At 38.8% G+C, this 27,512-nt stretch overlaps 1 protein-coding gene across 9 annotated transcripts; it reads left to right on the top strand.

Annotated features, from left to right (window-relative positions):
* The first annotated feature begins 1,729 nt into the window (after positions 1-1,729).
* On the top strand, positions 1,730-26,926 carry fam49al (family with sequence similarity 49 member A, like). Of its 9 annotated transcripts, none has more exons than XM_079485216.1 (13): positions 1,730-2,242; positions 13,017-13,109; positions 16,152-16,232; positions 16,713-16,792; positions 19,704-19,825; positions 20,308-20,413; positions 22,809-22,945; positions 23,167-23,244; positions 23,322-23,438; positions 23,591-23,670; positions 23,762-23,888; positions 24,870-24,940; positions 25,177-26,926. In XM_079485216.1, exons 4-13 carry the CDS (start codon positions 16,720-16,722, stop codon positions 25,238-25,240), a joined length of 975 nt encoding a protein of 324 aa, XP_079341342.1. In that variant the 5' UTR covers positions 1,730-2,242; positions 13,017-13,109; positions 16,152-16,232; positions 16,713-16,719; the 3' UTR covers positions 25,241-26,926. The 9 variants fall into 9 exon arrangements, with proteins under 9 accessions (XP_079341342.1, XP_079341344.1, XP_079341346.1 ...); XM_079485218.1 differs by having other exon boundaries at positions 1,754-2,242; positions 16,451-16,792; XM_079485220.1 differs by lacking the exon at positions 16,713-16,792 and having other exon boundaries at positions 1,754-2,242.
* Positions 26,927-27,512: the final 586 nt, after the last annotated feature.

The following is a 27,512-nucleotide window of genomic DNA, read 5'->3' as shown; positions in this document are numbered from 1 at the left end:
GTAAAAAGGAATTTTTTTAATGCTCAGATTTTTACTCTGTTTGTGTGAACCATTATACATTTATATCATTTAAATCAGTGTTTCTAAGCTTCTAAAAGGCATTGTTAGCAAGTGTCAAAGCTATGGTGTCTAGCTAGAATAGCAATTTCTTTCATGGCTGCGACAACACTGATGCTAAAATGTGTCATATTAGCATAATACAATTCAAATTTTATGGATTAATAAAGAACTCTTTCAATAGCCACCTTTTAAAGTAGATGCTGTCAGACTAGACCACAATGTAGCCTGTATTAAAAACATAGCCTAACAATTACAATCACAAAAACAACAATAATAATAACAATAATTTTTTTTTTCTAATTTAGTCTTTATACAATCAAGTTAACTGTTCACACACACACACAAAAAAACCACAGTTCAGTTCAGAGAAGTGTGCACAAGTATTTCAGTAGGCTACATATTCAGTATCTTGTTTTTTATTTTAAATATTTGGCCAGTTTTACTTTTTAAAGACTCTGTTTGTTCACAAATAAAGTTAAGAAATTGCTAAATTATGTTATAGAATATTTTTATTACATTTGAATCAAGTTGCAACCGTACCTGAGAGTTGCGACTGTCCCCTGTTACGGGATCAGTTGCAACATTTGACTTGTCTGTTCCAGTATAAATTGTGCGTGTATTATAATACATACGCAAGTTACAGCAGTGTGGGTGGGTAGCTGACAGAGGTGAGTTCAACATATTAAAATATTGGCTTTCTACTAAAGACAGTCTCTGAGAAACTGCAAAAAGTGTTGCAACCGCCCCCAGTCTCCCCTATATAAAAAGTTGTCAGCACCTATGGCTGAGATAACTGTGTGCTGTTATAGGCAGTACAGTTTAATGCAGTACAGCTGGTCCAACAAATGAGCCAGCTTTGTTTGGACTTTGCTGTTAAACCAGAAAATATTTTTTTAAAGATAATATATGTTCTTTATATCAGTTGGAGCCATAAAACGACTGGTTTCTTGAAACTATGTAATTATTCATTTAAATGTGTAATGAATGCACATGTGCAAGAAATAATTCTCTCTGCTTTCATTATTTCTGTACAGTGCATGCAAACTTTTTCATAACGTTTGTAAAGTATGTTGAAGGTACATAAATGTTTACCTTCCCTAGTATTGTTAAACTGTTGGAATAGTGGTTTAAGCAAGGGAGGTTTGTGTAGTGCATTGTGTCGCAAGTGAAAATGTAATGGGGGCCGATAACCCAGTAGAGCTTTTTATGTATAGCGACGCCCCTGCTTGGATGTAAACTGTATTTTACATCCAAGGCATCTTCATATCAATTTCCGCATTGGTGAGCGAATCACTGATGTTCAGTGGTCCTGGAAATCGTGGGCTCGCTGCATGCCTGGCAGGTTGAATCTTGAGTCGACGGCGAACAATAGCCGTTCGGCTCATGTGCCACAGGCCACTTAGACATGGCTCATTTCACCAGCCCCATCGCCACGGCGACTCGCCACCATCCTTGGCCCTTCTTGGAGGGGCTCCCTCTATGTCACACACAGTCACAAACACACACACACACACACACACACACACACACCTGCTGTCGTAGCCCTAAGGAAAAGAACTACATACCCCCCCACCCCTATACACACAACCAAACACAGCTCATGGAAACTGTTCACTCACATACTTGCACACAACCCCCCCCCCAAACCAAATGAGATGTCAGTTGAGTTAGGGGGAGGGTGTGTAAAGGGACTAGTCAAGCGGAGGTCTTTGTGAGATGTCGCGCGAGAGAGATAGAGGATAGAGTCAAGACAGAACGAGAGAGCTAGAGAAAGCACGTGGAACAGAGCGTTCTATTTCTCAGAGATGAGCAGCTGCTAGGCAGACGCTGTCTTGTACGCAGAGAGACGGTAAGAAAGACCATTTGGTGCCCGATCGAGAGAGCGAGCGAGAAAGAGAGGGAGGGGAGAGAAAGATAGAGAGAGAGAGAGAGAGAGAGAGAGAGACATAGCGTGAGGTTGTGGTTTAAGCAGGCACTAGCCGTGCGTTTAGGGAAACCCACAGACTCAGCTCCCTGGGATAAAACACTCGCTTCTCACCCCTTTCTTTCACTCTTTAGATCCTCCAGAGAGCCCATACTCTTTTTTTCATCCTTTTATTTTATTCCCTCCATCCTTTCTCATCCTCCTTTCGCCTGCGGAAAGAGCCGGAACGCTGTGGTCTGCCTGAAACGCATCAAACCGGTAAGCCGGATCGCTATCCATCTCTTTTCCTGTCTGTTTTTGACGTTCAATGTCTTTTCTCCGGTTCAGTCGTTGGATTGAATAGATACTGTGCAGCGGAGTGGGCTGCATTGCCTAGGTGATGCTGCGCCCGGCATCCGTCGAAGCCGGTCTTTACTGCGCTTGGATGCAGGGGAATGAGAGGGACTGGAGGAAAGGGACAGGGTTGTTCTAGTTTCCAAGCCCTGAGATCGGTCAGCTGGGGCTCGTCCTCTTTCACTGCAGCACATGGAACCCAATACACACACTGACACACAGTAACGCACACGCTCCGTCTGCATTATTCAGTCGCATACAAACACCTTTTTTGCATTCGTACACAGCTGGAATCAATATACAGATTCTTAAGTCAAGGCCGGTACATTGTGTTATGTTTATCCACCCTTCTAAACACATACATGGTTTATCGGCTCTATATTCCATTAAGGGTAACATATCTTGATGCTATCTTTAAAAAATGGCATTCTATTCCCGTGAGACGTATGTGGAGACATTTGGTGTAAAGGATAAACCGCACCGGGGTTATTACGGTAGTCTGTCATCCTATGTGATGCACTATGTTTTAATGTTGGTGCATTCATCTTGCTAGAATAGAGAGAAGAATGAATGAAAGGTTGAATGGAGAGAACCGATCCTTTTTCGACCGTCGCTCGCTCTCGTATACATTAGGGGACATGGAAGAGGTAATTCACACCTGAGGGGGGTAAGAGGCGGATGTTTGAATGAAGCCCCTAAATATCAGGTCATACATGTTTACTGTACCTCCCTGTGTTCTGTGTGCAAGGTTATACTAGGAGGGGTGAAAGAGATGGATATGTGTTCGGTTGTAAGACCCCTTGCATGTTAAAAGAAAGACTTTGGGCGGCAACATAACGTGTGATTTTCTAGTGAATGGATGTGCAGCGGTGGGTTTTTGTGGGTCATAAAAACATTGTTATTATGTGTACAGCTTGTTTCACTATGAATTAAATATATAACCTAGATAACCATTAAAATGAACGAATAGACGTTTGAGTGAAGAAGAGAATTTGAATGATTTCATTTTAAAATGAGAGAAGATAATATGTGTGTCGGTACCATATGCACATCTCCTTACTGCAAATATGTGATTCTCCCTCATATATAATCAATCTGAGCCAGAAAATTTATTTACTTGTCTGTTGCTAGGACACTCCCTTTGAACATTTTCTAGCAGGCCTCCGATTGGCTGCAGCCAATGATGCAAGTTTCTCACCTCAAATCTTTCCCGTTCGCCCATGGAAACATGCCTGTCTGCGTTTCATCCTTTGCTTCTCTCTACCTCTCCACCAGTGACTGTCTGCACCTCGTCTCCGTTTCAAGCATCTCTTTTGCTACCTACACACCAGTTTCTTTGTTAGGCTCAACATACAGCCAGAGGAACGCTTGTTATAGAGCAGCCCTGCTAGATGCAATTCTTAGTTTTTTTTTTATTTATTTAATCTAAAATGTATATCCTAGCTAAATAACTATCATTCATTTTCAAGATCTGCGTGTGCCAATGGTAAACATTTGGACCACAGCTTTCAACAAAAGTATTATATACTGTATGTGGTGTACAGTAAGTGGGTCAGGGAGGGGGTTCAGGGGGTGGGTGAAGTGGCCTGGAGCTGGACAGGTCACAGAGCGTGGGAATCAGGTGGGGCTGGAGGGTCACTAAAGCATCCTTGTTAACCTTGAGACGAGCTTCCGCTGACATTGCTGCAGCTTGTCCACTACCTGCCTATCACGTATGAATGCCACTTTGTGTGGGGGGCAAAGAGGTCTATAATAAAAGAAGAGAGCTAGCTGTTAGCATTCCCATTCAATGGCAAGGACCCCTAGAAGATGTCATCTTTGCTACTGGACACTTATAGATGTTTTTAAGCCAGTTACCTGAGACAGAAATGTCATGTGACAAATGTGAAAATGATGTCCTGACAGATCGGCATCGAAGAAATCCTGGCGTTCAAGGCCCCTCACCAGTGACGCATCTGAACTGTGACATAACAGGCAACAAACATGAAAAACATATAACAAAACTACTGCCAATTGCAGTAAAAGGATAACTTTCACTTTCCTCTGGAAAGCTGCATAAATTGGTCGATTGTCTTGAAGAACAGCATAAAATTGCTTTTGCTTTACCTTCAGTCATTGAAATGAACTTGCTCTGTGAAATTGGTGTCATTAATTTCCATGGGCACGTTGACATTCTTTTATGAAAGTCCTATTAGATTAGCTTTAAAACCCGAGTTAACCTCGAGTCTTTATGTTAAAAAACCCCATAATGCCAATAAATCAAATCTAACGCAATTGATAGCCTCAATTGGCTTGGCAATTCCTTTCAGTTCATTAAAAAGTGAATTGTTAAAGGTCCCATGTGTAATATATTGGAGGATCTACGGACAGAAATGCAAAATAATATACATTACTATGTGTTCAGAGGTGTATAAAGACCTTACATAACGTTATGTTTTTATTACCTTAGAATAAGATATTTCTATCTACATACACCGCAGGTCCCCTCACATGGAATTCACCATGTTATTTACAGTAGCTCTAAACGGACAAACTGCTCTTAATAGCACCTTTCGTTAATACATTTTCTTCTTCGGCAAACAAGCGAAAACGTGACGACGTCTTAGTACTGTAAGAGCCGCCACAAAGCTTTGAAAGCAAGGGGTGGAGTGAGCCATTTCACCAATTCGCAACCTCACCACTAGATGTAGCAAAATTTCATACCCTGGACCTTTAATGTCTACAGCACAATCTCTGTCAAAAAAACATTTAAATCCAAAATGAGAGATTATTGAAGCATTCAGAAGTGTTTATTTACTCTGTAGACCTCCATCTAAAGGTTTTTAACATTCTCAGCATCAGAAAGGTGCTATTTTATAAGTTATTATATTGTCTGATGCCATCTGGTCCTACTGAACATTCACTTAAAAGCCTTACAAGAACAATATCACAAAATGTGCTAATGTGTAGAGTGGCATACATTGATGAAGTTTTAGAAGGAAGCTTAAAATGTGTACCGCTAATGGAGATCAGGCTCTTTATCAAACTTTCTATAATATAAATTGAATATATTTTTATCTGCGCATAGCTACAATTCTGTTATTGCAGTGCAAATTTGGTAAATGGTGTTCAGAACTGATCAGCTGGGGAGGGTTGACACTTCGCAAGCAGTTTGATTGACATGCGATCTAACCAATCATAACGCCGATATTTTGTGCCCCTGTGTTTGACCGCCATTTTGTCCGACAAACAAACCAGTCCGAGAAACCTGCCGTAGTAGAGCTTTGGTGATTCATATAAATAAAACCTTTTAATTATTGTAATAGTAAACAGAGAAATATATACCCAGCTTTAATGGACTTTCACAGTATAACAATAAATGATAACTAAGTTATAACTTATAAAAATCATCGTAAATGAAGGAGAATCGTGGAGTTCACATCACAACTATACCAATACAGATAGGCTACAAGACATGATATTGTTGGAATCATTATTTAATTTAACTTAATTACAGATGGAAGCGTTCCGGAAGTGGTGTTTTAAGGCGGAATTTACTACTTATTACTACATATTACAAGAATGAGCAAGCTGGCAAGACTTTAACACACATAAAGATTAAGACAACGATGGACTGTTATTCTTTTCTGTACTGAACTAATATTTAAAAGTTTACTTTCGTCTTCACATCCAACCAGAAAAGTTACTCTTTTCGAAAATTGTCATTGCTACAAATTTCAGAGTAAATATACACCACATTTAGGTTAGCTATACATCAATTTGTGTGACAGTAGTAGCCTACTGCATCGCGCAAGTTTAGAATTTACCTTATAATGTTATTGTCTGCTGGTGTGGACGCAAATATCCTGTAGGTATATGTTACAGTTATCTCAAATCCTGAATGTATCCCTCGAATGCAGACCTTTCTGTCTGAAATTAGCGTGTTATTTTTCCAGAATTCTTCACTATTTCCCCAAGAGAATGCACAAATGTACACTGGGAACGCATGGCTGATACCGAAAGCTTGTCGGACATAGCAACAGTAAAGAAGGGGCGGGTTTTGCGAAGGGTCAATTGTGATTGATTTTGCAATTCCCAAGATCAGTATCTCAATTAATTTTGGCTCAAATCCATCAAACTAATTAAACTCCATTTGCTCTTGGACCACATAAACATTACGTATAATAAGGAGTTTATGTATAGAACTGAAAGAGAGCTGTTTTGACAAGTGTTAACTTTGACCTGTGCCCTTAGTTTGATTTCCTGCAGGCCTGAGATGGCATCAACTCAAGCTTTATGTGGCGTATAGAAATTAAATGTTGCTGCAGACCTGATGCACGTTTTAAAAGAGCGTTGCATATGAAACAAATAGGTCTACAAAAAGCAGATTTGCAAGCTTTTGCACTTTATGATGAGTGCATAAGCGCCTTTTTGCAGGGCTCTCTACAGTATGGAGATGTGCTATAGTGTAAGATTGAGAAAATGGACTGATGGACAGTATGCGCAGAGACACATTTCTATCTTGTTTTCCAGACAAAAACTTTCAAACATTCCTAAACAAGATACTTACATTTATTTGAGCAATGTTATTGTGTATGGCTAGATTGATGCTTTTATGGTTTATAATTGTTTATATTGTGTATTTTGCTTACATTTTGCTTTACCTGCAAAAATGGTGTGATATTTATAAAGATTTGACCAGCGGGGGTTATGTTTTGTTTCAGTGTGTTGTGCAAACCTCTTACAAATGCATTTTCTTAGATTTATTAAGATCTCTAAACCACATTTAAAAAACCTGACTTATGTACTGATTTTTTTTAAGACCGCAAGGTGAAACAATGACAAATGGCTTCCAGTATTACGTGTCACTTAATTTCCATGTTTTGTAGAGCAGATCCCTCGCAGCCATATGAAAAGTATTATTATTTCCAATTAGCATACGGAATATTGAGGCGAGATAGAAACGTTTACGGCTTTACGGCTCTGAGTGGCCCAGAGGAAGTGATGCTGGTGCTAATTCCTGTAGTAGAGTTTCTTATCTTCTGCTATCTGTCTATCAATCTGCCCCACATAATCAGACCAGAGAGAAGAGGGGAAAGGGCTGCCAGATGTAGCACATGACGCTTTGATAAGCAAGAAGAAGCTTAATGGGACAGTTCATATGAAAATTCAAATTCCGTCATCGTTTTTTTCACACTAATGTTGTTTAAAATCAGACTCTTTCTTATGTGTTGGTTGGTCACCAACATTCTGTAAAATATCTTCTTTTGTGTTCTGCAGAAGAAAGATAGTCATGCAGGTTTGGAATGACATGAGGGTGAATAAATTATGACAGAACATTCATTTTTGAGCGAACTGTCCCTTTAAGGAGGTCGGGTACTAGACTAAGACATTAGTCACATGTGTATAATCATTTTTTTCAATGAGATGGCCAATGCTATAATTAGAACATGATTTTGAATCTTGACCCGGAGCAGGTGGGTTCCACACAAGGAGTAAGAAAGCAGGAGACGCTGAAATGGCAGGTAGACCTTAATGCAACGAGCTGCCAAAATGGCTCACTCTCACCAACTGCAATGGCGACTCTGTTTTGTTTATCAGCCTGAACAGGGCAGAAAAGCCACAACACATGCGGTTTGTGCCAGTGTTTGTGGGTCATTTTATTCTCCTAATGATGCTTGTCAATTTCTGCTGACAAAACAGCTGCTTAAAACCATAATAGCTGCTCTCAGGGGATGTTTTGATTTTTAAAACAAGATCAAAATGGGCCCGAGGGTAGAATTTGGTTATTAGAGATCAGGATGTTCCAGTTGTGTCCATTAATTGGACAATTGAGCGAGACAGTGAAATCACAAAATGCATTCGTCTAATCCCAGTTGTTCGTTTGATGTCGGTCATTGTTGAACATAATGCTTTCCTAATCAGCCTCTAAAAATGCAATTCATTACAAAACTCAGAAATCTAAAGGCTCATTTTGCCGTTTAATTAAATTCAAGCCATCAAAAGAGAAAAACGACGTTAGGATCTCGGCGATCAAGATTTTTGTCTCCTGTTAGCCCTTGAGCAAAGGCACACAATGCTAATTTGCAATCGGTCCGCGCAGTTCTCCGGTCTCAGCCTTTTTTCTTCCTGCTCGGCGGATGGAGGGATTGTGGGGGAGGGGTTCTCTACCATGTATCTCTCGCCCCTCTTCCCATTTCTTGCATTAGCATGACTTGTGTGGTTCTTTAGTATTGGTGTAGGTGACAAGGGGTCGAGCATCACCGTCCCCGTCAGCTGTAGCATCTGATTTTCATTTGGTCAATGCTGTCACCTCCCATCAAGCCCAGAGGCGAACTCACTGTCAATACGGATTTATCTTTATATATAGACATGCCATGCTAGGCTTATGCTGTCTCCAAACTTATATATATATATATATATATATATATATATTATGATACTACAGCTATAATGATGCCTTTTAGGAAGGTGGGCATGTCTGGAAGGGCGGGGTGTAAGACAGTACCCTTTATAGGTGGAAGGATCGTCTCTTCGTGAGAATAACAAAGTCAACATCTGACCATTAAACAGGGGTCGTTTCATTTGCTTTTCAATCCAATACTGGAAATACGCCAGACGCTTTATCAGATTTCAATACGTTTTCTGTTATTCTGGAGATAAAAGGTTATAGCCACTTACAGTATGTGGCTCTTTATTGGGTGGAACCCAACAGAAGCTCTTTTGAGAAATGTTTCTGTCTTTTTGTGTCCTGACAATGGGAGTAAATGTTGTTTGGTTACCAACATTCTTCAGAATATCTTCTGTTGTGCTCTGAAGAAAGTCATACAGGTTTAGGATGACACGAGGACTGACAATAATCACATATATTTGTTTTAAATTGGCAAACTGTTACTTTAAAGAGCACTAAACTGCAAATTATTTAGACTAATCTTATGATTAATAAGGTACATTTTAAGGTAAAATATATTTTTTAACTTTGCTACATGCTTTTGTCAAAAGTTTTTTGTTAGTTAATTTTTCCCCCCAATAATTTTTATGCCGATGTTTTATTTGATTACAATAAACAAAAACATTTTCAAAGTTTTAATTTTAGTCAACTAAAATAACCTCAATGTGGACCACAAATACTGTCTATAGTTACTTAATTGTTTTGAACTCAAAATAATTCTTTGCGTACAAATATAATACATTATCAACGTTTTCATCAGCTTCCCAAGTTCTATGAAATGCTACAAAAATCTATTAATGCATATCCAATGGTGTTTATTAAATGACAATTAAGTTACCGCGTCTGCGATTGTTTTTGTCTACCAGTATTCTTTTTGTTGTTCAGATGAGATTGTATGTTTGGTAACGAATGTGTTATGTTTGTACAATACACATTCTTGTTTATTTGCTAAATAAAACATCCACTCTTGAAAAAAACAGATTGAGATACAGAGTGATCCTCTTGAAACGGCATCAGTATTCTAAGTATCGATATATCAAAACTTTGCAAGAAAAAAAACACACACTGTACAAAATCAATAATAATAGTCAAATAACAAGCTTTTTAGAATCATGCCTCGCGGCTTTCTCTGCATTTTAATTGTTTTGTGAAAGTATTTCAATAAAAGCCTGTGGAATCATGTGCGCCACTGTAGCATAAAGTAACCATATAAATAAAAATGATATGAATAAAATATGGAACACAACTCAAAGAGGCGGCTCATTCAAGGTTAATAATATGTAACTTGGTTTGAGGCTTTTACTCTTGTCTGGGGTGTAGTTAAAGCATATAGTATATACTGTGACACACACACACACTGCCTGTGCTGTTATACCCTCTCTTTTGTTTTGTGGCGTAGCCTACATCTGAAGTTTTTCAGTAAACAGTACTTTCACAAACTTAGAATCTATTCTCTGTTTACAACTCCAGCTCCCTCAGTGTAAATGGATGTCTAAGTCAAAACTCATCCCACTTTTGACAAAAGAGTGCAGCAGAGGAATATTTGGCTAAATATTAGTTTGTTAAAACATTAAAGATCGTGTATCACAGGCAGTTTCTGCTAATCTCATATTAATCTTGAGTACCTATACAGTAGTATTGCATACGTCGTATCTTCGAAGAGTATTTTGTTTGATCAAATTTTTAAAAGAGAGATACAGCCATACAATTATTTCCGGAAAAACACGACCTGCTAGAGGTGGGACTAGTTGGGAGAGTGAGACTGAACTACACTACAGCACGAGCAAGTAACACATCATCACATTAAAACCTTCGTGTTTTGTACATTATGCACGTACACGCCGATTGCCAACAAAACACAGACATATGACTTAGTTTGACTTACCTTGTGCAGTTCGGTAGTATGTCTGGGATCTTTTAGCACGGGGGACTGCTGCATTTATCAGTTTCAAGCAAACTCCACTGTTTATATAACATCCATCACTGAAATGCCGTGAACAAACAGACACAGCCCATCTTAACGCAGCGGAGATAATCTTGATGGTAAGCGGGTTGGTAGGCTTGTGGGCAGGCTCTTTCTTATGCCTTGCTGTGCTTTTCCGGGAGAATGGCCATTAAAAGGAATAGGACGACACAGGGATCCAGAATTATAAAAAAACTTTCCGAAACAAGTTGGAGTGCTGGACGAGTGTATCAAGTATAGATAAACTACGTCATACGTCCAACTCATATTTAAACAAGTTGACCATGTTAAGTATGAGAAGCCAGCATGTTTAACAGTGTAAAGAAGTCAGAATGATACCCATCTAATGGTCTAAGAAAATCTGTTCCAAGAGAGAGAGATCTTCATAACAATGCATGTCTCTTGGATGAAGTCATTTTGATGTGTCCGTGACCTGCAGCAACATTGTTAGGACATTCAATGCCAGAGGTCAAAGTTCACGACTGAATGCTTGACCTTGCTTTGTTTACCGTGACGTGAACATCGGTCAGACCTACATGGTACAAACGGTTCCAGATTTCATCCTGTGACATTTAAACTCTCCTTTTCTTCCGGGAGGTGGACAGATTGATCTATGCACTAGATATGGTACCAAAGTCCCCGGTGACCTTGAATGATCCCGTTCTCAGCACAGTCATGATGTCTGATGTCCTCTAACACTACAATGATTTCAACTACACATGCGCTGGATGACAACAAAACCCCACGCACACACAGTATGAAAAATGATACTGTATATGATAAATGACTTACGGTCACAGATGCATAAATGACCAAATATAGTTTTCCGGAGTAAATATTGAAAAGTGTGAATAGCACTGGTCACAGAGTGCCACAGGAGATGTAGCTTTGATGAAGTGGGTTCAAATCAGTCATAAAGCAACAGCCGTGAACAGATGTTTTGTGCACCACATGCTCCCTTTAGATTTATGAGGGACATTGCCGCATAATGCATTCGACTAACATGGTCTTATCTGAAGTGTTGTACGGGGGTGTGTACTGTACACACTGTCTCTGGATGTGATGATAGATTGGTAGTCGTGCCACTCAGGAAATAAAGCAAATTGTGACCTGTGAATAAACATATCACAACAAACTCTCTCCAGAGGTTGTCACTTCACTGACTGACAGACTGGCCGTGCGTGTGACCCCAAGAATCTTAAATGGTCAATGAGTGTTGGTTGTTCAATGACAAAATCAAAAACTGTTACATTTACAATGTGGAATAGTAGCATAGACCACTTAATCGGTTATAAACGTTCTGTTGTATTTTGTTCAAACGTGTGTGTAGTGTCAAAATACTGAAATAAGATTTTCTTCTGGACCAGCGTTGTTTATGTCTTCCAAAGTGGTCTATAGAATACTGGTTTATTTTGGCAAGGTGAGGACAAGCATTCAGTAACCCACTGCAATTTAACTAATGGAATTTACAAAGGGGGGTATAAATTACACAAAATTCCCCTTAGACATGACGAATGGATCCAAAATCATAATAAAGATTATTTATCATAATTCCAAATTCAGTGGGTGAATCGGACACAAAAGATCCACATCGTACTGTATGTAACCATGACATTTGAGAGAAAAGTATAGAAATTATATTTTGCTTAAAGACAATTATAAAATATTCATATATTCCATATAAATATAAAATATTTATGCTATATTTTATATACTCTATTTATACAGAGCCTCGTAAAAATTATAAACCATTTCAAAATGTTTTATTAACCATTTATAGGTAGGTGATTTAGGTAAAACAATCCTTTTTGTTATTCTGGGAACTAGAAACAATATTTCTATCACATTTAAAATAAAAATGTTGTTTCTATTTGCATTTATTTGTAGAAAAAGAAAATTTGAGAAACAGGTGAAAATAACAGAATTGATGCTCTGTATTTTTTCAGACCTCCAATGCTATAAAGAAAACAAGTTCTTATTCACTTGTAAGCAGTACAACAGTAATTTATCTACATGTATTTAGGAAAATATTTGTATATGCTGTCAATCTTTAACATTGTTGTTGGATGACTTTATTTATTTATAACCGCTACTGCCCATTTATTGCATGGCAATAAGTGACAAAGACTATAAGTGCCAAAATAATGCGTCTACTCCAAACATACAGTATAAGGAAGTCATATACGTCATACATTTGTTGTTCATTTCCCCATGTTTCTCTCTGGAGATTCTGTATCTCAATCACTCTCATTCTCAGCCCTTTCAGCCAGTCTAACCCTGTCTTTCTTTCCTGTGCTTTCCTTCAGACATCGAGGCCGATGCTGTGATACTACAGGAGAAACCAACAGGCTCTCATTTGATGCAGTGAATTGCTTTTCCTGAGAAAAACGCAAGCAAAGGTACAGACCAAAACAAATCAACAATTGCAATAGCCACATAGCACCATGTGTGAGAAAAAGATGATCAAAAAAGAACAACAAGCAGGCAAACATCAAGCCAAGCACAGGTCATCTAAAATCAATGGTTTCTGTCACTTTGCAATGCAGCAGATTTTTTCATCACATTCAACACAAACAGTCACAAGTCTTATCCAAAATAGCTTGCGCTGTACCAACAGATGCCTTGTGGAAGCATTTAAAGATCTTTTTTTCTTGCATTGCAGCACTGCCTATTTGATAGCATCTCCCACTCACCTCGAACAGATATTTGAGACTAAAGCTTTAGTGTTTAAGTCATTCAAAATCCTGGGTGCCACATTCAAATAAATGTGCATTTCTGGTCTGGTTGCAGCCTAAGCACAAGCTTTTGCTTTAGTTTCTGATTCAGACGGTTGAGAAGAAGATGCATTTTTAGTCGGCCCAACACAAGGGTCATTTCCTTTAAACATCAAGTTGAGCTTTTCAGTCCTCAACCACATTGGGACTGTGTTCTCAATGTAACATTTAGATATACAAAGTAGGGACCATTGAACGTTTTTAGTGTAGTCTGAAATAAAGCAGTTTTACATCAGAAAGCTATTTTCAACCCACAAAAAAGGAACAACAGATTAGGTATGTTTTGGGCTTCTCTCGCTGCAGAGCACGAATTAATGGCCACTTTATTTTAAATTCAGCAGAACAGATGTTTCATACACAGGAAACATGTTTAAGCCGTGGGTAAACCACCACACTAGTAGTCTAACCTTCTCACCCCAACAAAACCAAGCATACACACACACACACACACAGTGGCACCTCCGAGAAATGGTTTCACCAAGCTCATTGAATATAAGCCGTGCCTTTAAATAGCAGTCAGAAAAGAGAAGTGTGAAAGCGAGATGTTGAATACAGAGCTGCAGAGAGGATCGCTGGTGAGGCTGACACAGTTCCTGTGGGGCTTCGCGGCACTAATCACGTTCAGACGGACTGCGTGCGCCTGGGTGCTAGAAATATTGGAGAGATTGTTCCAATATAACAGATATACAGAGAGAAGACCGGAAAACAACAAAGACTACCACAGGGAGAATCAAAGGGAAGTTGTAAGAAAGGCGACCGTTGGTTGGCTGGTAAGTAATGGGAGACTATCAACCTTTATGTTGAGTTGACAGCAACAGAACGGCTTATTGGTTTTTGGTTTATTAACAGTTTGTGATAGACAGACAGACAGAGACAGAGAGAGAGAGTGAGCGAGAGAGGCAATGTGGTCCAGCCATGGAAACAGGATTCTGGTTGCCAGGAGACAGGCAGAGGAGGGATATAGTGCCTCATAAGTGATCAACGGAGAGTAGCCATCTTTGCTCTGTGTGTTAGACGCATGGAATAGAAACTGAAAATGACAGATCAGCTTCTCAGAATTTCCCTAATTGTTTGTGGTATGGCATATTTTAAATTAGACAGGAGTCCAACGTTTATCTGTGTCTGAATACCATTTTGTTTGATATTACTGTCCTACGAAGAGAATACCGCTAGGTCAATCCGCGCCACTTTACATTGTTGACAAAAACTCAATTGAAAAAAGTGATCTTTTTCATGCGTGGCTCATTGTCGTTTTTACTAGCCAGCTGCCATTACGATCTCCCTAAGGACCAGCAAATGACCAGTTTAAACCAGCTTCCATAGAGCCTTAACATACAATTTCTGTATGGACTTGGAAACAGGCTAGATCCAGTATACATTTTGTTTGCTCAGCAGATTTGCGCCTATGATATATCTGTGCTATCGCGTTAACCGGAGCACACTCGCGTGTGCCGCTTCCACGGCTCTCATAGTGAATCTTCCGATTCGAAAGCAGATTTGATTGGACGAGAACTTTGACGAGAGGCTGAAGTGAAGCGTGATGTCATGGAACTTCTAGATTTGTTTGAGTGCATGTGCATACTGTCAGTTTTGAGAGGTTATATCTTCTAAATGAGAATTTTGTGAGCGCGTAGGAGCATATCAGTTTGTTTCACTGGGGCTTTAAAACAAACCGATAAGTAACTTCTCTGTGAATGAATCTTCATCCACCATTTTGAGATTTGTACCCGTATTGCATTATATGTGAGATTTTTATATGTGATGACATTTAATGTCCCTGACAGTCTCTGTCGTTGCATTTAGCAACTTTTTGGCAACCACCGCTTTTAAGTCATGTTAAAGCTTTAAAAAAACATCAAGAGGGTCTATATTGTAAAATAAAACATGAAAATATTAATAATATTAAAATAATAGAGCTTATTTAAGGCAGTTAAGCAAAAACCAATTAAAAAACATGAAAACTTTGGGGCAATGGAACCAGAAATACTAAAATGCTAACTTGCGTTTGGTTTTTGCATACAAAAGCACATCATCCCTGCGGCACTATAAGCACCATGACATTTTGTTGGTTGGTTCATTATACAGTATATCTGTCATGTTACAGTATACCGGTTTGCCCCGCCCATAACAAAAAGCATTGGTCCAAAATCCTGCACCTTATAACTGTCTGTCAAACGTGAAATATTTTCAGTTTAGCTGTAATGGCACAGCATTAACACTAAAGTACAGACAACTTGACATATTATGTCTGGATAGGAAATGTGTTTTTTATGTATTTTTAAAGTTAGTGTGAGCTCTGTCTCTTTTCACCGCATAATGTGTACACCCACAAGTGCTGCATTGCAACAAGCAAGAGAAAACAATAAGACGGATAAAAAGCACTGTGCACTTTAAAGACAAGACTGTAACATCTCATTAGCATTTCTAAAGTCACATTTATAGATCCAGAGACTGCCAAGATAACGCAACTCATTTACAGCATTGTGTAAAAGGTAACAATAGAAAAAAAACATGATTATTTGTTTAATGCCCTTTGGGAAAAACTAGCATATAACCTCATAGTGCCAACTCCCTCACATACACCACAATGAGCATCTCAAAGTATTTCTGATCATGAACGATGGGTTGTATTGTTTTGTACTGTATGTATTTGTTTCCCTTGTTCAGGTTTGCTGGCCATGGGGAACCTCATTAAGGTCCTTGGCAAGGATTTAGAAAACTGTCCTCATTTTTTCCTGGATTTTGAAAGTAAGTGTTTAACTGGTGTAAGGTGTGTGTTTCTGTGTGCTTGTGTGTGTTGTTGGAGATGGATGTCGTATCAGGGTTGGAGTACGGACAGCAGGTGCAAACCCATCCTCTGCGTAGATGGTGACTGGCATTAGCACAGAATGGTTATTGTTTTTTTTGTTTTGTTAATTTTTTTGGAGAAACTGTTCTTTTTAGCTCTCTCATTGTAGCTTCTTTAGGATTACCATCACTGCACCACCAGAATGTCATGCATTGTCTTCTAGAGAGAGCGAAAAGAACACGTTTACACTGTGATCCATCTGACCATGCCACCATCACCCGATCCAGCCCCTCTCCTGGCCCGAGCAAGATCCAACCCCTACGCCCAACCTGAACATCCCCCAGAATCCACGCACATTCACATAAACACACACCCGACACCAGAGACACAAGTGTCTCACCTCCCATGACCCACGTGCCTCTCCCTTCTCTCTCTTCCAGGGGGATCATGGGAAATCTCCTGAAAGTGCTGGCTTGCAGCGATCTTGAGCATGGCCCAATAGTTTTCCTTGACTTTGAACGTGAGATCATCAGCTTCTTATGTTTTGAGTTTTGTTTTCTTTCCCTTTTAATCACGGTTCCTCTTTAACCACTGCCCTCTTCGTTTTTCACTTCCTGTTCCCCAGCCATCCCTCTGTTTGTGCATTAATGCCTGGCATTCAGTGCTTTTTTTGGTGACTTCAATTTGTGACGTGACTTTTTTGCACGCATCTCCATGCTCCTCGAGGCTAAAGGCCGTTTTATGAATGCCATGCTTTTTTAGCAGTTGAGAGTGGGATGGAAAACAAGCAAAATGACTGACTGTCATTATCTCCTATTTTCCGTCCAACCCTTTGCAGATTTTTTAAGTGTGTCGGCTCCGTAATCTCTTCCTGTGCTGTATATCCTTTTGTGTCTTAGTGTGTGCGTGCGTGTGTATGTATTATTAACCAGTCTCAAGGATTTAAGGAAGTAGGAATGGAAGCTGCCTTGTGAAAGGGGAGCCTCAATTTCCTTGTTCTCTGATGTTGTGTTCCCTTTTTAACCAACCTAAGCACTTCTCTCCTTTCTGAGTAATCCTTCCTTTTATGACATCTCTAACAGACACATGGCTAACCTTTCCTGCTTTATGGGGTTATTAAAACTCTGTCACGTGTGAACGCCCAGAAGTCTTAGACCGGTTGTTGTCCAGTTTCAATGTGAACTCAAAACACGGTGGTACAAACTTTGACTAATGTCATAATCTCTCATTTAAAATATATAAAAGATATTTGTGACAGTTAAACAATGGTCACATCTGTTACACAGCTCTGGATTCTTTTTTTCTCACTCATGAAAAAAGGAAGTGAAAAAAGATCCAGATCCAGGATCAGGTTAATTGTAACATGTTAACATGCACATTGTGAACAAAAATTGGATGTGAATTTGCATAAAATGTTGGCTTAAAGTTTTTAATTTGGCACAAAGGTTGCATTAAAGAAGGAAAGGAAAAATATGCATTTGTATAAATTACAAAGCAATCAATGATAAATTTGAAATAAATAAAAATATATGATACTTTTTTATTTACTATTAAAATCTTTGACATTGACATTTTCTTTTTAAAATATTTATAAGAAAAAATATTTTTGTAAGTAAAGTTTACTATTTTTGTAGGCATTGTTTATAAATAATAATAATAAAAAAATGTATAATAATTATAGTAATAATAAATGCATTATTCATTGTCATGTTAATATTAATGTTTTTTCAAAGCCGAACAAACAAAAATCTACAAATCTGTATTTTGAACAATATTATTGATTCACTCACTCAATACTTTGACAATTATTGGTTTCAACTTTTGCGATATCTGACAAAAATGTCACTGAATATAGTGGTTTTGTAATCATTAAGTAATCTAAATAATAAACACTTTACTATCCAACACTTCATAATCAAACAAAATGAATCTTCATGGGTAGATTCTTCATTGACTCCCATCCCTACAGATACACTTTCATCATTACTACTTTAGCATTTCTCACATTTCTATTATAACCAATATACCACACAAAAAAGGTTTTTACCACAAAGCAGAAGCGTAGCCACGAGGGGCCCGATGGGGACCGAAGTTTAATTATGTCACGTGTTGTGCGTAGCATCTTTTGCGCCAAGAGTTTCATTTAAAAGCTGCGATGGCAAGTGCACAATATTCGTTTTTTTATAAATCACGAAAAGATGAGCGAGAAGAAAATGAGTAGACTGCAAAAGATATCGATTACACTGCATATGACTTCTAGTAGTGTCGAAAGATAGTTTCGAAACCTAATAAATTGCCCTATACACAACGGCCCCCTCATTTAAAGACAGGCCCCCTCAAAATAGAACAAACAGCCCCTAAAAGTAACACAGCTTTGAAGATCCTAGAATGAAGTTTGTTGTTTGTTTGCAAGAGGTGTAAAGACTGATGTGTGTTTACTCAGCTGACAGCACCACCACCATCAGTCACAAGCATCTATATATTCACTCAAACAACCACACGAGCAGAGACGGATAAACAGAGCGTTCAAGACAGGGAAATGCATTATGGTCCGCTGATGGAGTTAATGCCTCCATCTACATTACAGCCCCTTCATCTGTGAGACATAAGGGAGTCTGTGTGTTATAAATCAGACAGAGAGACGTCCTTCGTCGGAGGATCACTTACCATACGGAGAGAGACTTTGGGAGACTTAAGAAATCTGATACACTTAGAGCTTGAAAGACTGCATTACCCAGAATGCCTCCTGCTGCATTTTTTGCACCGCATAGCATCAGCTAAAACGTAAAATTTACCGGGAAAGCCAAATAAGCAGAAAAGTGAAAGTAGATAAGATGAAGTCACCCAAAGCTGCTATAAAATTGACTGTATGTTGAACATCCATGTGATTTTGCTGTCCTGCATGCCGTGTTGAAAGCTGACGCCATTTAATGAATCCGTATAATCAGTTTCCCTCAATTTCATCCTTTCATCAGCATTTTCCAGCAGATCTGTTAATATCACCCCGACAAATCCAGACACACGCCGACACAACCTAAATCCTGCACTTCAGACCCACAATAACATCTTCATTACCAGATTAATCCCTTTGGATTTATGGTTTCCATCTTTCAGGGAAAAGAGCTTTTTCCCTCTAGGTGCCAAAAAAAACGATAATCCAATATTAACCACCAATTTAACTCACACCACAAAGTCCTAAAGCTTCTTTATTTCAATTATTAATCCAGTTTTAAAATAAATTACTGCATTGATATAAATGACAGACTTAAACAACATATCCTGTTCTACCGATTAGGTTTATTTAGATATGACATCAGCATGTGTGTGACAGAGGTGATAAATAAATGGACATCAGGTTGGCCAAGGAGTTGAAAGAGGTCAGTGTGTGATCGGTCCACATGATCACCCCAAAATCTGACTTGTACCCGCAGATGCCCAGCCCACAGAGGCAGAGACAGCTGTGTGGAACCAGGTTAGTGCCGTGCTGGAGGAGGCTCATGGGATACTGGCAGAGTTACAGTCTTATAACGGAGCAGGACAGGAAATAAGAGAGGTAAGGCTTGACGCCACGATGCTGAGGTGGTTGCCAGGTTTTCGCTATTTAACTGCAACCACTTGTATTGATGGTATTGCTGTTATTAAAGGGATAATTCGACTTAAAATGATTTCATTGTTTACACATCATCATGTCATTCCAAACCTGTATGAGTTTCGTTCTTCGGCACAACACAAAAGAAGATATTTTGAAGAATGTTGGTAACTAAACAACACATACCCCCATTGACACAAAATCAATAAAACAATTTTCAAAATATCTTCTTTTGCATTACATTGAGAGTCATAGGCAGGTTTTGAACAACGTGAGAGTGAATAAATGATCAAATTTTAATTTGTGGATGCACTGTCCCTTTAAACATGGCCTGGATTGATGTCTATGGCTCTTTAAATATAATAAACGCTAATAATAATGGCTCTTGCTAGTTCCGTATCTGAAGCCTATCGCTTTAAAATATTGTCCTATGTCCGACTCTTCAGGCTATTCAGAACCCCAATGACCTCCAGCTGCAGGAGAAAGCCTGGAACGCAGTCTGCCCCCTGGTGGCCAAACTGAAGAGATTCTATGAATTTTCTCTCAGGCTAGGTAAGTGGGCGGCCATCTTTTTCCATTCACACCTTCTGTATTTACAAAACGCACTGTCCACACAGTGGTGGAGGAGCACGCAGGCGTCCAGCTTCGCCTCCCATGGAGCTGACCTTGTACACGGTTGTCATGGCAACCGTGGCAGCTGCGCAAAGATGCTGAGCTTTCTGCCTCCCATGCATGCTGACAACTCAGTACTCTCGGTTTAGTCGATCGGTTGCCACTTTCAGAGGTGGTGCTGACTGGTAAGAACCCCAGATCTACGACCAGACCGATAACACGGAGATAAGCTTTCACTGCTGCACCGTGGCATCGCAGTGACTCATGATAAATAAAGACCCGCCCTCTTCAACACATCCCGGTATCCGGATATCAGAACGTGGCTGCGAGTCGGGTTTCTCAGCAGCTCCCCAGATAAAACATACCAGCCCTTTTATTTATAGTAATGCTTCTGCATATTTCACGAGGGGGAAGGATATCTCCTCTGGAGACACGTGTAGGCATACTAATGACATTCGGAGACGGCTCAGGTCTGATGAGGTGGCTGGAGGTTTTCTAGTCACAAAATGCTGAGAGCTTCACAACAGCAGCCTTCTTCTTTTAATCTCATTTAAAATGATAATTCACCCAAAAATCCTTTACTCACCCTCTTGTCGTTCCAAACCTGTTTCGCTTTCTTTCTTCTGCAGAACAGAGAGGAAGATATTTTAAGGGAAGTTGTTAACCGATCAGCCCATTCACTTGTATTGTATCTATTGTATGGACGCAAAACCAATGCAAGTGAACGGGCGCCAGTTAACAACATTCTTCAAAATATCTTCTTTTGTGGTCTGCAGAGGAAAGAAAGTAATTTGGGTTGAAATGACAAGAGGGTGAGCAAATGATGACATGATTTTTGGGTGGAGTATCCCTTTATTAACATTCTTGGCACTTCCAATACTGTATGCATTATATATCAGCACACCCTAGAACATGCAAACACTGCATTTGAGAGTCATTATCTCTTGAAAGCACAGCGGCTTCCAACATTTTTCCGTATCCGGGCAACACTGATGGGATCACAGGTTCCCACGATAAATTGCAGCGATTACAAAAATACAAAAGGGAGGTGTTGGAGGTGGATAGGATGGTAATTGTTTTCCTGGTAACTATAGAGCTACAAACACAAATCGCAGCGGCGCATTATTGATACATTATGACGGATTGCTCACACTTTGTGTTGATAAAGGGAATTTTAGGTTATTAATATTAACACTAAGCTTTCTATTTATTGAAATCAAAGGGTATTGGCCTAAAAATAATTGGAAAAACTAATTAAGATTGAAATGCCTCAGCGATTTCACACAAAAGATGAGTACATTTTAAAGCTGAGAAATCAATTACATATACTGTTTAAATCGTGTTAAATTGAAGTAAAAACGAAGTTATTCTGAGTAAATAAAATATTTATATTAGAATTCATCACAAATATTAAGGGTTAATTAAATACTTATTTAAAGCTCACTCTAAAAATATTACAGTGGCTTACTAAATATCACAAAAATAAACTTTGTAAATCATACAAAGAAATACAAAATTTAATTTCTCTAACATCTACATTTATTATTTCAGTTTATTTAAGTCACAAAAATTATTATTGTAATAAAAAACTAAAATTGAAATAAAATGTAATACGTAAAGGTCCATTGTGTAATTGTTGGGGGATGATCTATTGATAGAAATGCAATATAATATAGCTAACATAGCTACGCCTTCAGAGGTGTATAAAGATCTACTCATATACTGCAGAACATTAAAAATCTTGAAAATTGGTCTTTCCTAATAATACTCTGGGAGTTCGTAACTGTTTAACAAAGTAAATTGTACAAAAATATAATTATTAGCAACAATGAAGCCTGCCATGAAAGCTCATGTCACTGGTGCAAAAGCAGAGCATGCCTCAATGAAAAAAATGTATGGATTATCAACATCATAAAATAAAGTTACAAATCGCCATTCAATTTTGCTAACACCTTTGAAATGTACCGTGCGTCATCATTTTACTTTGTCTGTGTTCCTCTAGCATAAGTTGAAAGCAAATTATGCTAGCAAAGCCATGATCGCGGGTTTGATTCCCACAAAACAGAATAAAGAAATGTGCACTTTGAAGCACAGTCAGCTTCGGTCTGTATAAAAAGGTTTGGAACTACAGTGATGAAATAATGACACAATTTTGGGTAAACTATTTCCCGCGAGGGCAAAGGTGTTGGGTTAAATAGCAGATGATTCAATATTTTTGGAAGGCTCGAAAGAACGATGATGGCAATAAGAACGAATCTGAGAGCGTTAAAACAAAAGATAACTTTATTCAGGAAAAATGTCTGCATTCAAATACGGCTGTAATATCTTCTTTCAGAGAACGCTCTGCGCAGTCTCCTGGAGGCTCTGACCAGCCCACCGTACGCCCCCATGCAGCATCTGGAGAGAGAGCAAGCCCTGGCCAAACAGTTCGCAGAGATCCTGCACTTCACCCTCAGCTTTGATGAGCTTAAGGTGAGCTGACACAAACACAAACTCATCTTGACTTTCAAATGAGTGTGCCGTGACTTCTGTAGCTCTCAAGTCAGCCGTGATATAGTCTTAGAAAGGAAACAAGTGACTCACAACGTTTTATCTATTAACTGCTCCGTCGTAAAATTGTCATCTTGAGAACGGATGTCTCGGATATCTTTTTTAACACTTCTTGTCTTTAACCACAATTCTGCTGTTGCCAGATGACAAATCCAGCCATACAGAATGACTTCAGTTACTACAGGAGGACCATCAGTAGGAATCGGCTGAACAACCAGCAGGTAAATTATATAAAAAACAGAAATAAATGCCACATTTACACTGCACTACAAATACAACATATGTGTTTGCATTATAGTTAGAGGCGGAGAACGAAGTGAATAACGAAATGGCCAATCGTATGTCCCTCTTCTATGCCGAAGCCACACCCATGCTGAAAACCCTGAGCAATGCCACGACTAAGTTTGTGTCAGAGGTAAGAAAAAATCTTATTGAATACCGTTGAATGGCTTTAGGGGTTAAGAATAAGCTTGCAATGGATCAGCCTGTTAAAAGGTGTGGAACGGTTACACCGTCGCCCCCTGGTGGCTGTTACTGGTATGGTGTTAATCCACATGCATGTTGCAGAACAAGACTTTGCCAATCGAAGACACCACAGACTGCCTGAGCACTATGGCCTGCGTTTGCCGTGTCATGCTGGAGACTCCGTAAGTTCCTCTAATTCAAGTCCTCTCAATGACACAATGAACATTGTCAACTTTCAGTTTTGCTGAACTGCTCATTATTTTCTGTGCGAAGGGAGTACAGGTGCCGTTTCACGAACACAGACACCATGCTTTTCTGCATGCGCGTGATGGTGGGCGTCATCATCCTTTATGACCACGTTCATCCAGTGGGTGCCTTTGCCAAGACATCCAAGATTGACGTAAGACAGAGCTCAGTAGTTTCACACACTGCACAGTGGCCCCAAAATGTATCTGGGCCCTGGCAACACAAAAGTGTCATTTATTTTAGAGAAAGATTGCACAAGGAATCTTATGTTTGGTTTTAAATTATATAATATAACATCGTACTTTATGGGGCCAATGTGTGACAATGTGACCCAGCCTGAAAACCCAGCTAGAGTCATTTTAGTGATTTTTAGTTTTCTACATTAAATCATCCTGGAGAACATTCTGTGAAAATATAATCTTGATGTCTTTAATATTGACCGAGTAAGATCATGCCAAAGATTGAAATCATTGAATATGAGAATTTACCCTGGATTTCACAGACAGGGTCACATATTGTGTTTTATAATTATTACAATATTATTATTTGACTGTTATCATATTTATTATTCATAAAGAGACGCAGCATAACAATATAGATGCAATAGCTGTATGAGAATATTACACAAATGAACTGGTTTCTTAAAGGAACGGTTCACCAAATAAGATGACAAACCTGTACGAGTTTCTTTTGTGGAACACAATATAATAATAAGGCAGAATATATATGCAGCTGATGTTGCCAAACTATAAATGAAAAATATGGTACCCTAATGGCACCTTTAACTTATATGGAGATCTATTCACAATCTTTATATAGAAAAGAGCATCCTGCTAATTTTTTCCTTAAATCTCCAGTCGTCTCCAGTAATGACATTAGGGCAAAAAAACGATGCCAGTATCTGTTTAATAGAGTAAATAATTCCTAAATTGCAAGGTGATTTGGATAAAAAACATCCGTGAAATGAATTAATGTAAATATTACCGTTTTTGGCCTATTTGGTACAGAGCTGAAGGGGTTGGTTATGCTTTTTTGTGTGTGGGTGGGCATTCATGGTCACGGTCAGGGGTGAGAAAAACAATGTGCTGACCTTTCTTTAAAGCTTTATTTGTGCATGCATGTGTGTGTTGTGCAGATGAAGGGCTGTATCAAGGTGTTGAAAGAGCAGCCCTCAAACAGCGTGGAGGGCCTGTTGAATGCATTGAGGTGAGTGCGGATGTCACACACCCAACCATTATATGCTTCTTACTGTACCTTCAGGAAGAGTACCCAGATATTACCATAACTTTTTCAACAGGGTACCACAATGAGACTATAGTATTCTTTGAAGTACAGTAGCATTGTAAATGAATATGCTAATACGATGCTTTATCCGATATCATCACTGCACCAAGAGAGACGTATTTGCACTCCATGTGTGAACCCTTCTTTCTTCTGCGCAGGTACACGACAAGACATTTAAATGATGACAGCACCTCCAAACAAATACGAGCCCTGCTTCAATGAAAGATGGAGGTGGGGATGCTGACGACACAGAAAGACTGTCAGAGAACAAACCAAGACGTGGGCGAACCTCCAAAAGCTGTTTACAAAAGCGCAATGCAACTTGATCTCAAATTAAATAAGATATTCTAGAAAAGAGAAAGGAATATGAAAATAAATATATATATAGATTGTTGATGGTTCATTATCGTGTGTCATTTTATAAAACAGGAAGAATAGAGATATATATGTATATTCAAAGTCAACCACTGAACAAAACCGCCGCCTAATACCCTCTTTGAAGACACATTTGATTTGGGGTTAAAACCAATAAAAACAATGGTTCATATTCCAAGGTACACTTGAAAGTAACAGGAACCCCATTTCACCGGAAAGATTTTCAGAATGGCTCGAAACTGTGTATATTCCATATTCGTGCGTTTAGACTCGATCTGATTTTAATGCCTTTGCCTCATGCTTCATCTAACGCATTCTGGAAGTGGCGGGTTTCCTGATAACATCGCAGTTTCATCTGGTTTAAGGTTACAGGATAAATGTAAAGATCACACTTGAAATCCTAAGCGTGCTATAAGCGGAGGTTTACGTTTCATTTAGCTGTATATATATTCAGAAAGCACAGGATAGTTTTGTAAAGAAATGAAGCATTTTGCTTGACTCGCTCACTAGTGCTGTACAGCAATACAACCAAGGTAACACAGACACAACAATTCATTTTAACTGCCTTCACACAAGCCAGACAACAGCTAATGATTCATCTGTGGAAGGTCGCGGTCAGCTGTACATATCATAACACAGATGATACTTTAAACAGCTTCAGTTTTGTTTTTGCTCTTGTAAATTTTTGTCACGAAATGAAACGAGTAAAAGCCATGAAACCGCATCACAGATGCGACACACGTTCTGCCCTGTGCCATATCTGCTTTCTATATCACTGCACGTCATTTATCTGATGGAGGGCCATTTTGCAAATATCATCTGCAGGAAAAAAACATCCATTCAAATAGATTTAGCGTTGAGAAAGACGACACAACAATCGTCGGTTTAACCGCGAGCAAATCATTGCCAAATGAGACCTTTTAGATAACCAGAAGTGATGCCGTGTGATGTTTGCCTGCTTGTTATCTCAATCAGATGTTTTCAATCCCTTATATGGAACAATGCACACGATTCAAAATCAGGCTTGAACCTTTAACGTAACACTTGGTGTAAATACAAAGTATCACAAGGCCTTCTACACACATGTTGAATAGTTCTGTTAGAAATACAGAATTGTACTGAAACAAGTGGGTTTGAAACAAAAGAATGACTCAAAAAGCAGTGCCGTATTTTGGATGTCTCATTCGTCTGAGTTGATCTTCTAATAAGTTTTCTACATGGAGTTCTGTCGAAAAGCAAACTCTGTATGAATATATAGATGGCATGCTGTACAAGTTCAGACAAGATTGTAAATATGGTGTTTTTATTCATTTTTAATTGTTCAGTGAATCTGAATTGGGTGTGTGTTGTCTCTAAGACCATGCGTTTTGGTTTGGACCATCGGACTTGCTGTAGACATATGTTCCAGATCTTCAACTTCATATCAGCGGGAGAAAAAAAGAGAAACAGGGCAGGGTGGGGGATAGGGGCTGTCCATTTGCTTGTTATTTTGTACATTTTGTGCAAGAAATAAACTTGTCATTTACAACATTCATCATTGAGTACTGTCATGTATTTTTAGCCGTATGACCTCGGTCACCAAATGTTCGGTAAGACAGAAGTGTATTTTTGATACAGAGCAACCTTTTGGCGATGAATGCTTTGAATCAGATTGAATTAGAAAGGACGTCATGTTCCAACGCTATTCTTTATGTCAGTGTTGCTGTGGCTCATGGCACCGACATGACTAAATGCGATACAGTACAACCACTGCAATAATAGTACAGTTAATATGATCAAAAGTGAATGAATGTTCTAGATATTTGACTTCATTTTTAAGAAAAGTATTATGGACACGATTATAAGCAACACGTGGCTACATACGTAATTTAAAATACTTCATAACAAAAAATCCTGTGTTTACTATCCTGAAAACACAACCTATTGGTTAATATAGTTTGAAGAATTTGACAGTAGAGCTTATGTACAGTATTTTAGTGTGGTTTTATTATGTTCAAACATTTATATTTAATACAAATAATTAGGATACCATTTCAGAGACTCTTGGTCTGATTTTAAAATTGACTATTTCGAAGGATGTGCTCAGGTAAAATGATCTTTTTTGTTTCTATAGACAATA

The sequence above is a fragment of the Barbatula barbatula genome, assembly GCF_947034865.1.
Source record: "Barbatula barbatula genome assembly, chromosome: 21".
NCBI classification, from domain to species: domain Eukaryota; kingdom Metazoa; phylum Chordata; class Actinopteri; order Cypriniformes; family Nemacheilidae; genus Barbatula; species Barbatula barbatula.
This window is presented reverse-complemented; position numbering and strand designations above follow the sequence as displayed.

What these genes read in the sequence shown, in the direction of transcription:
- fam49al (XM_079485218.1), top strand. Translation starts at nt 16,678, where the DNA reads ATGACCCACGTGCCTCTCCCTTCTCTCTCTTCCAGGGGGATCATGGGA. An exon ending in AGTTTTCCTTGACTTTGAAC is followed by an intron (nt 16,793 to 19,703) that starts GTGAGATCATCA and finishes TTGTACCCGCAG; the next exon opens with ATGCCCAGCCCACAGAGGCA. An exon ending in TCAGCTTTGATGAGCTTAAG is followed by an intron (nt 22,946 to 23,166) that starts GTGAGCTGACAC and finishes TGCTGTTGCCAG; the next exon opens with ATGACAAATCCAGCCATACA.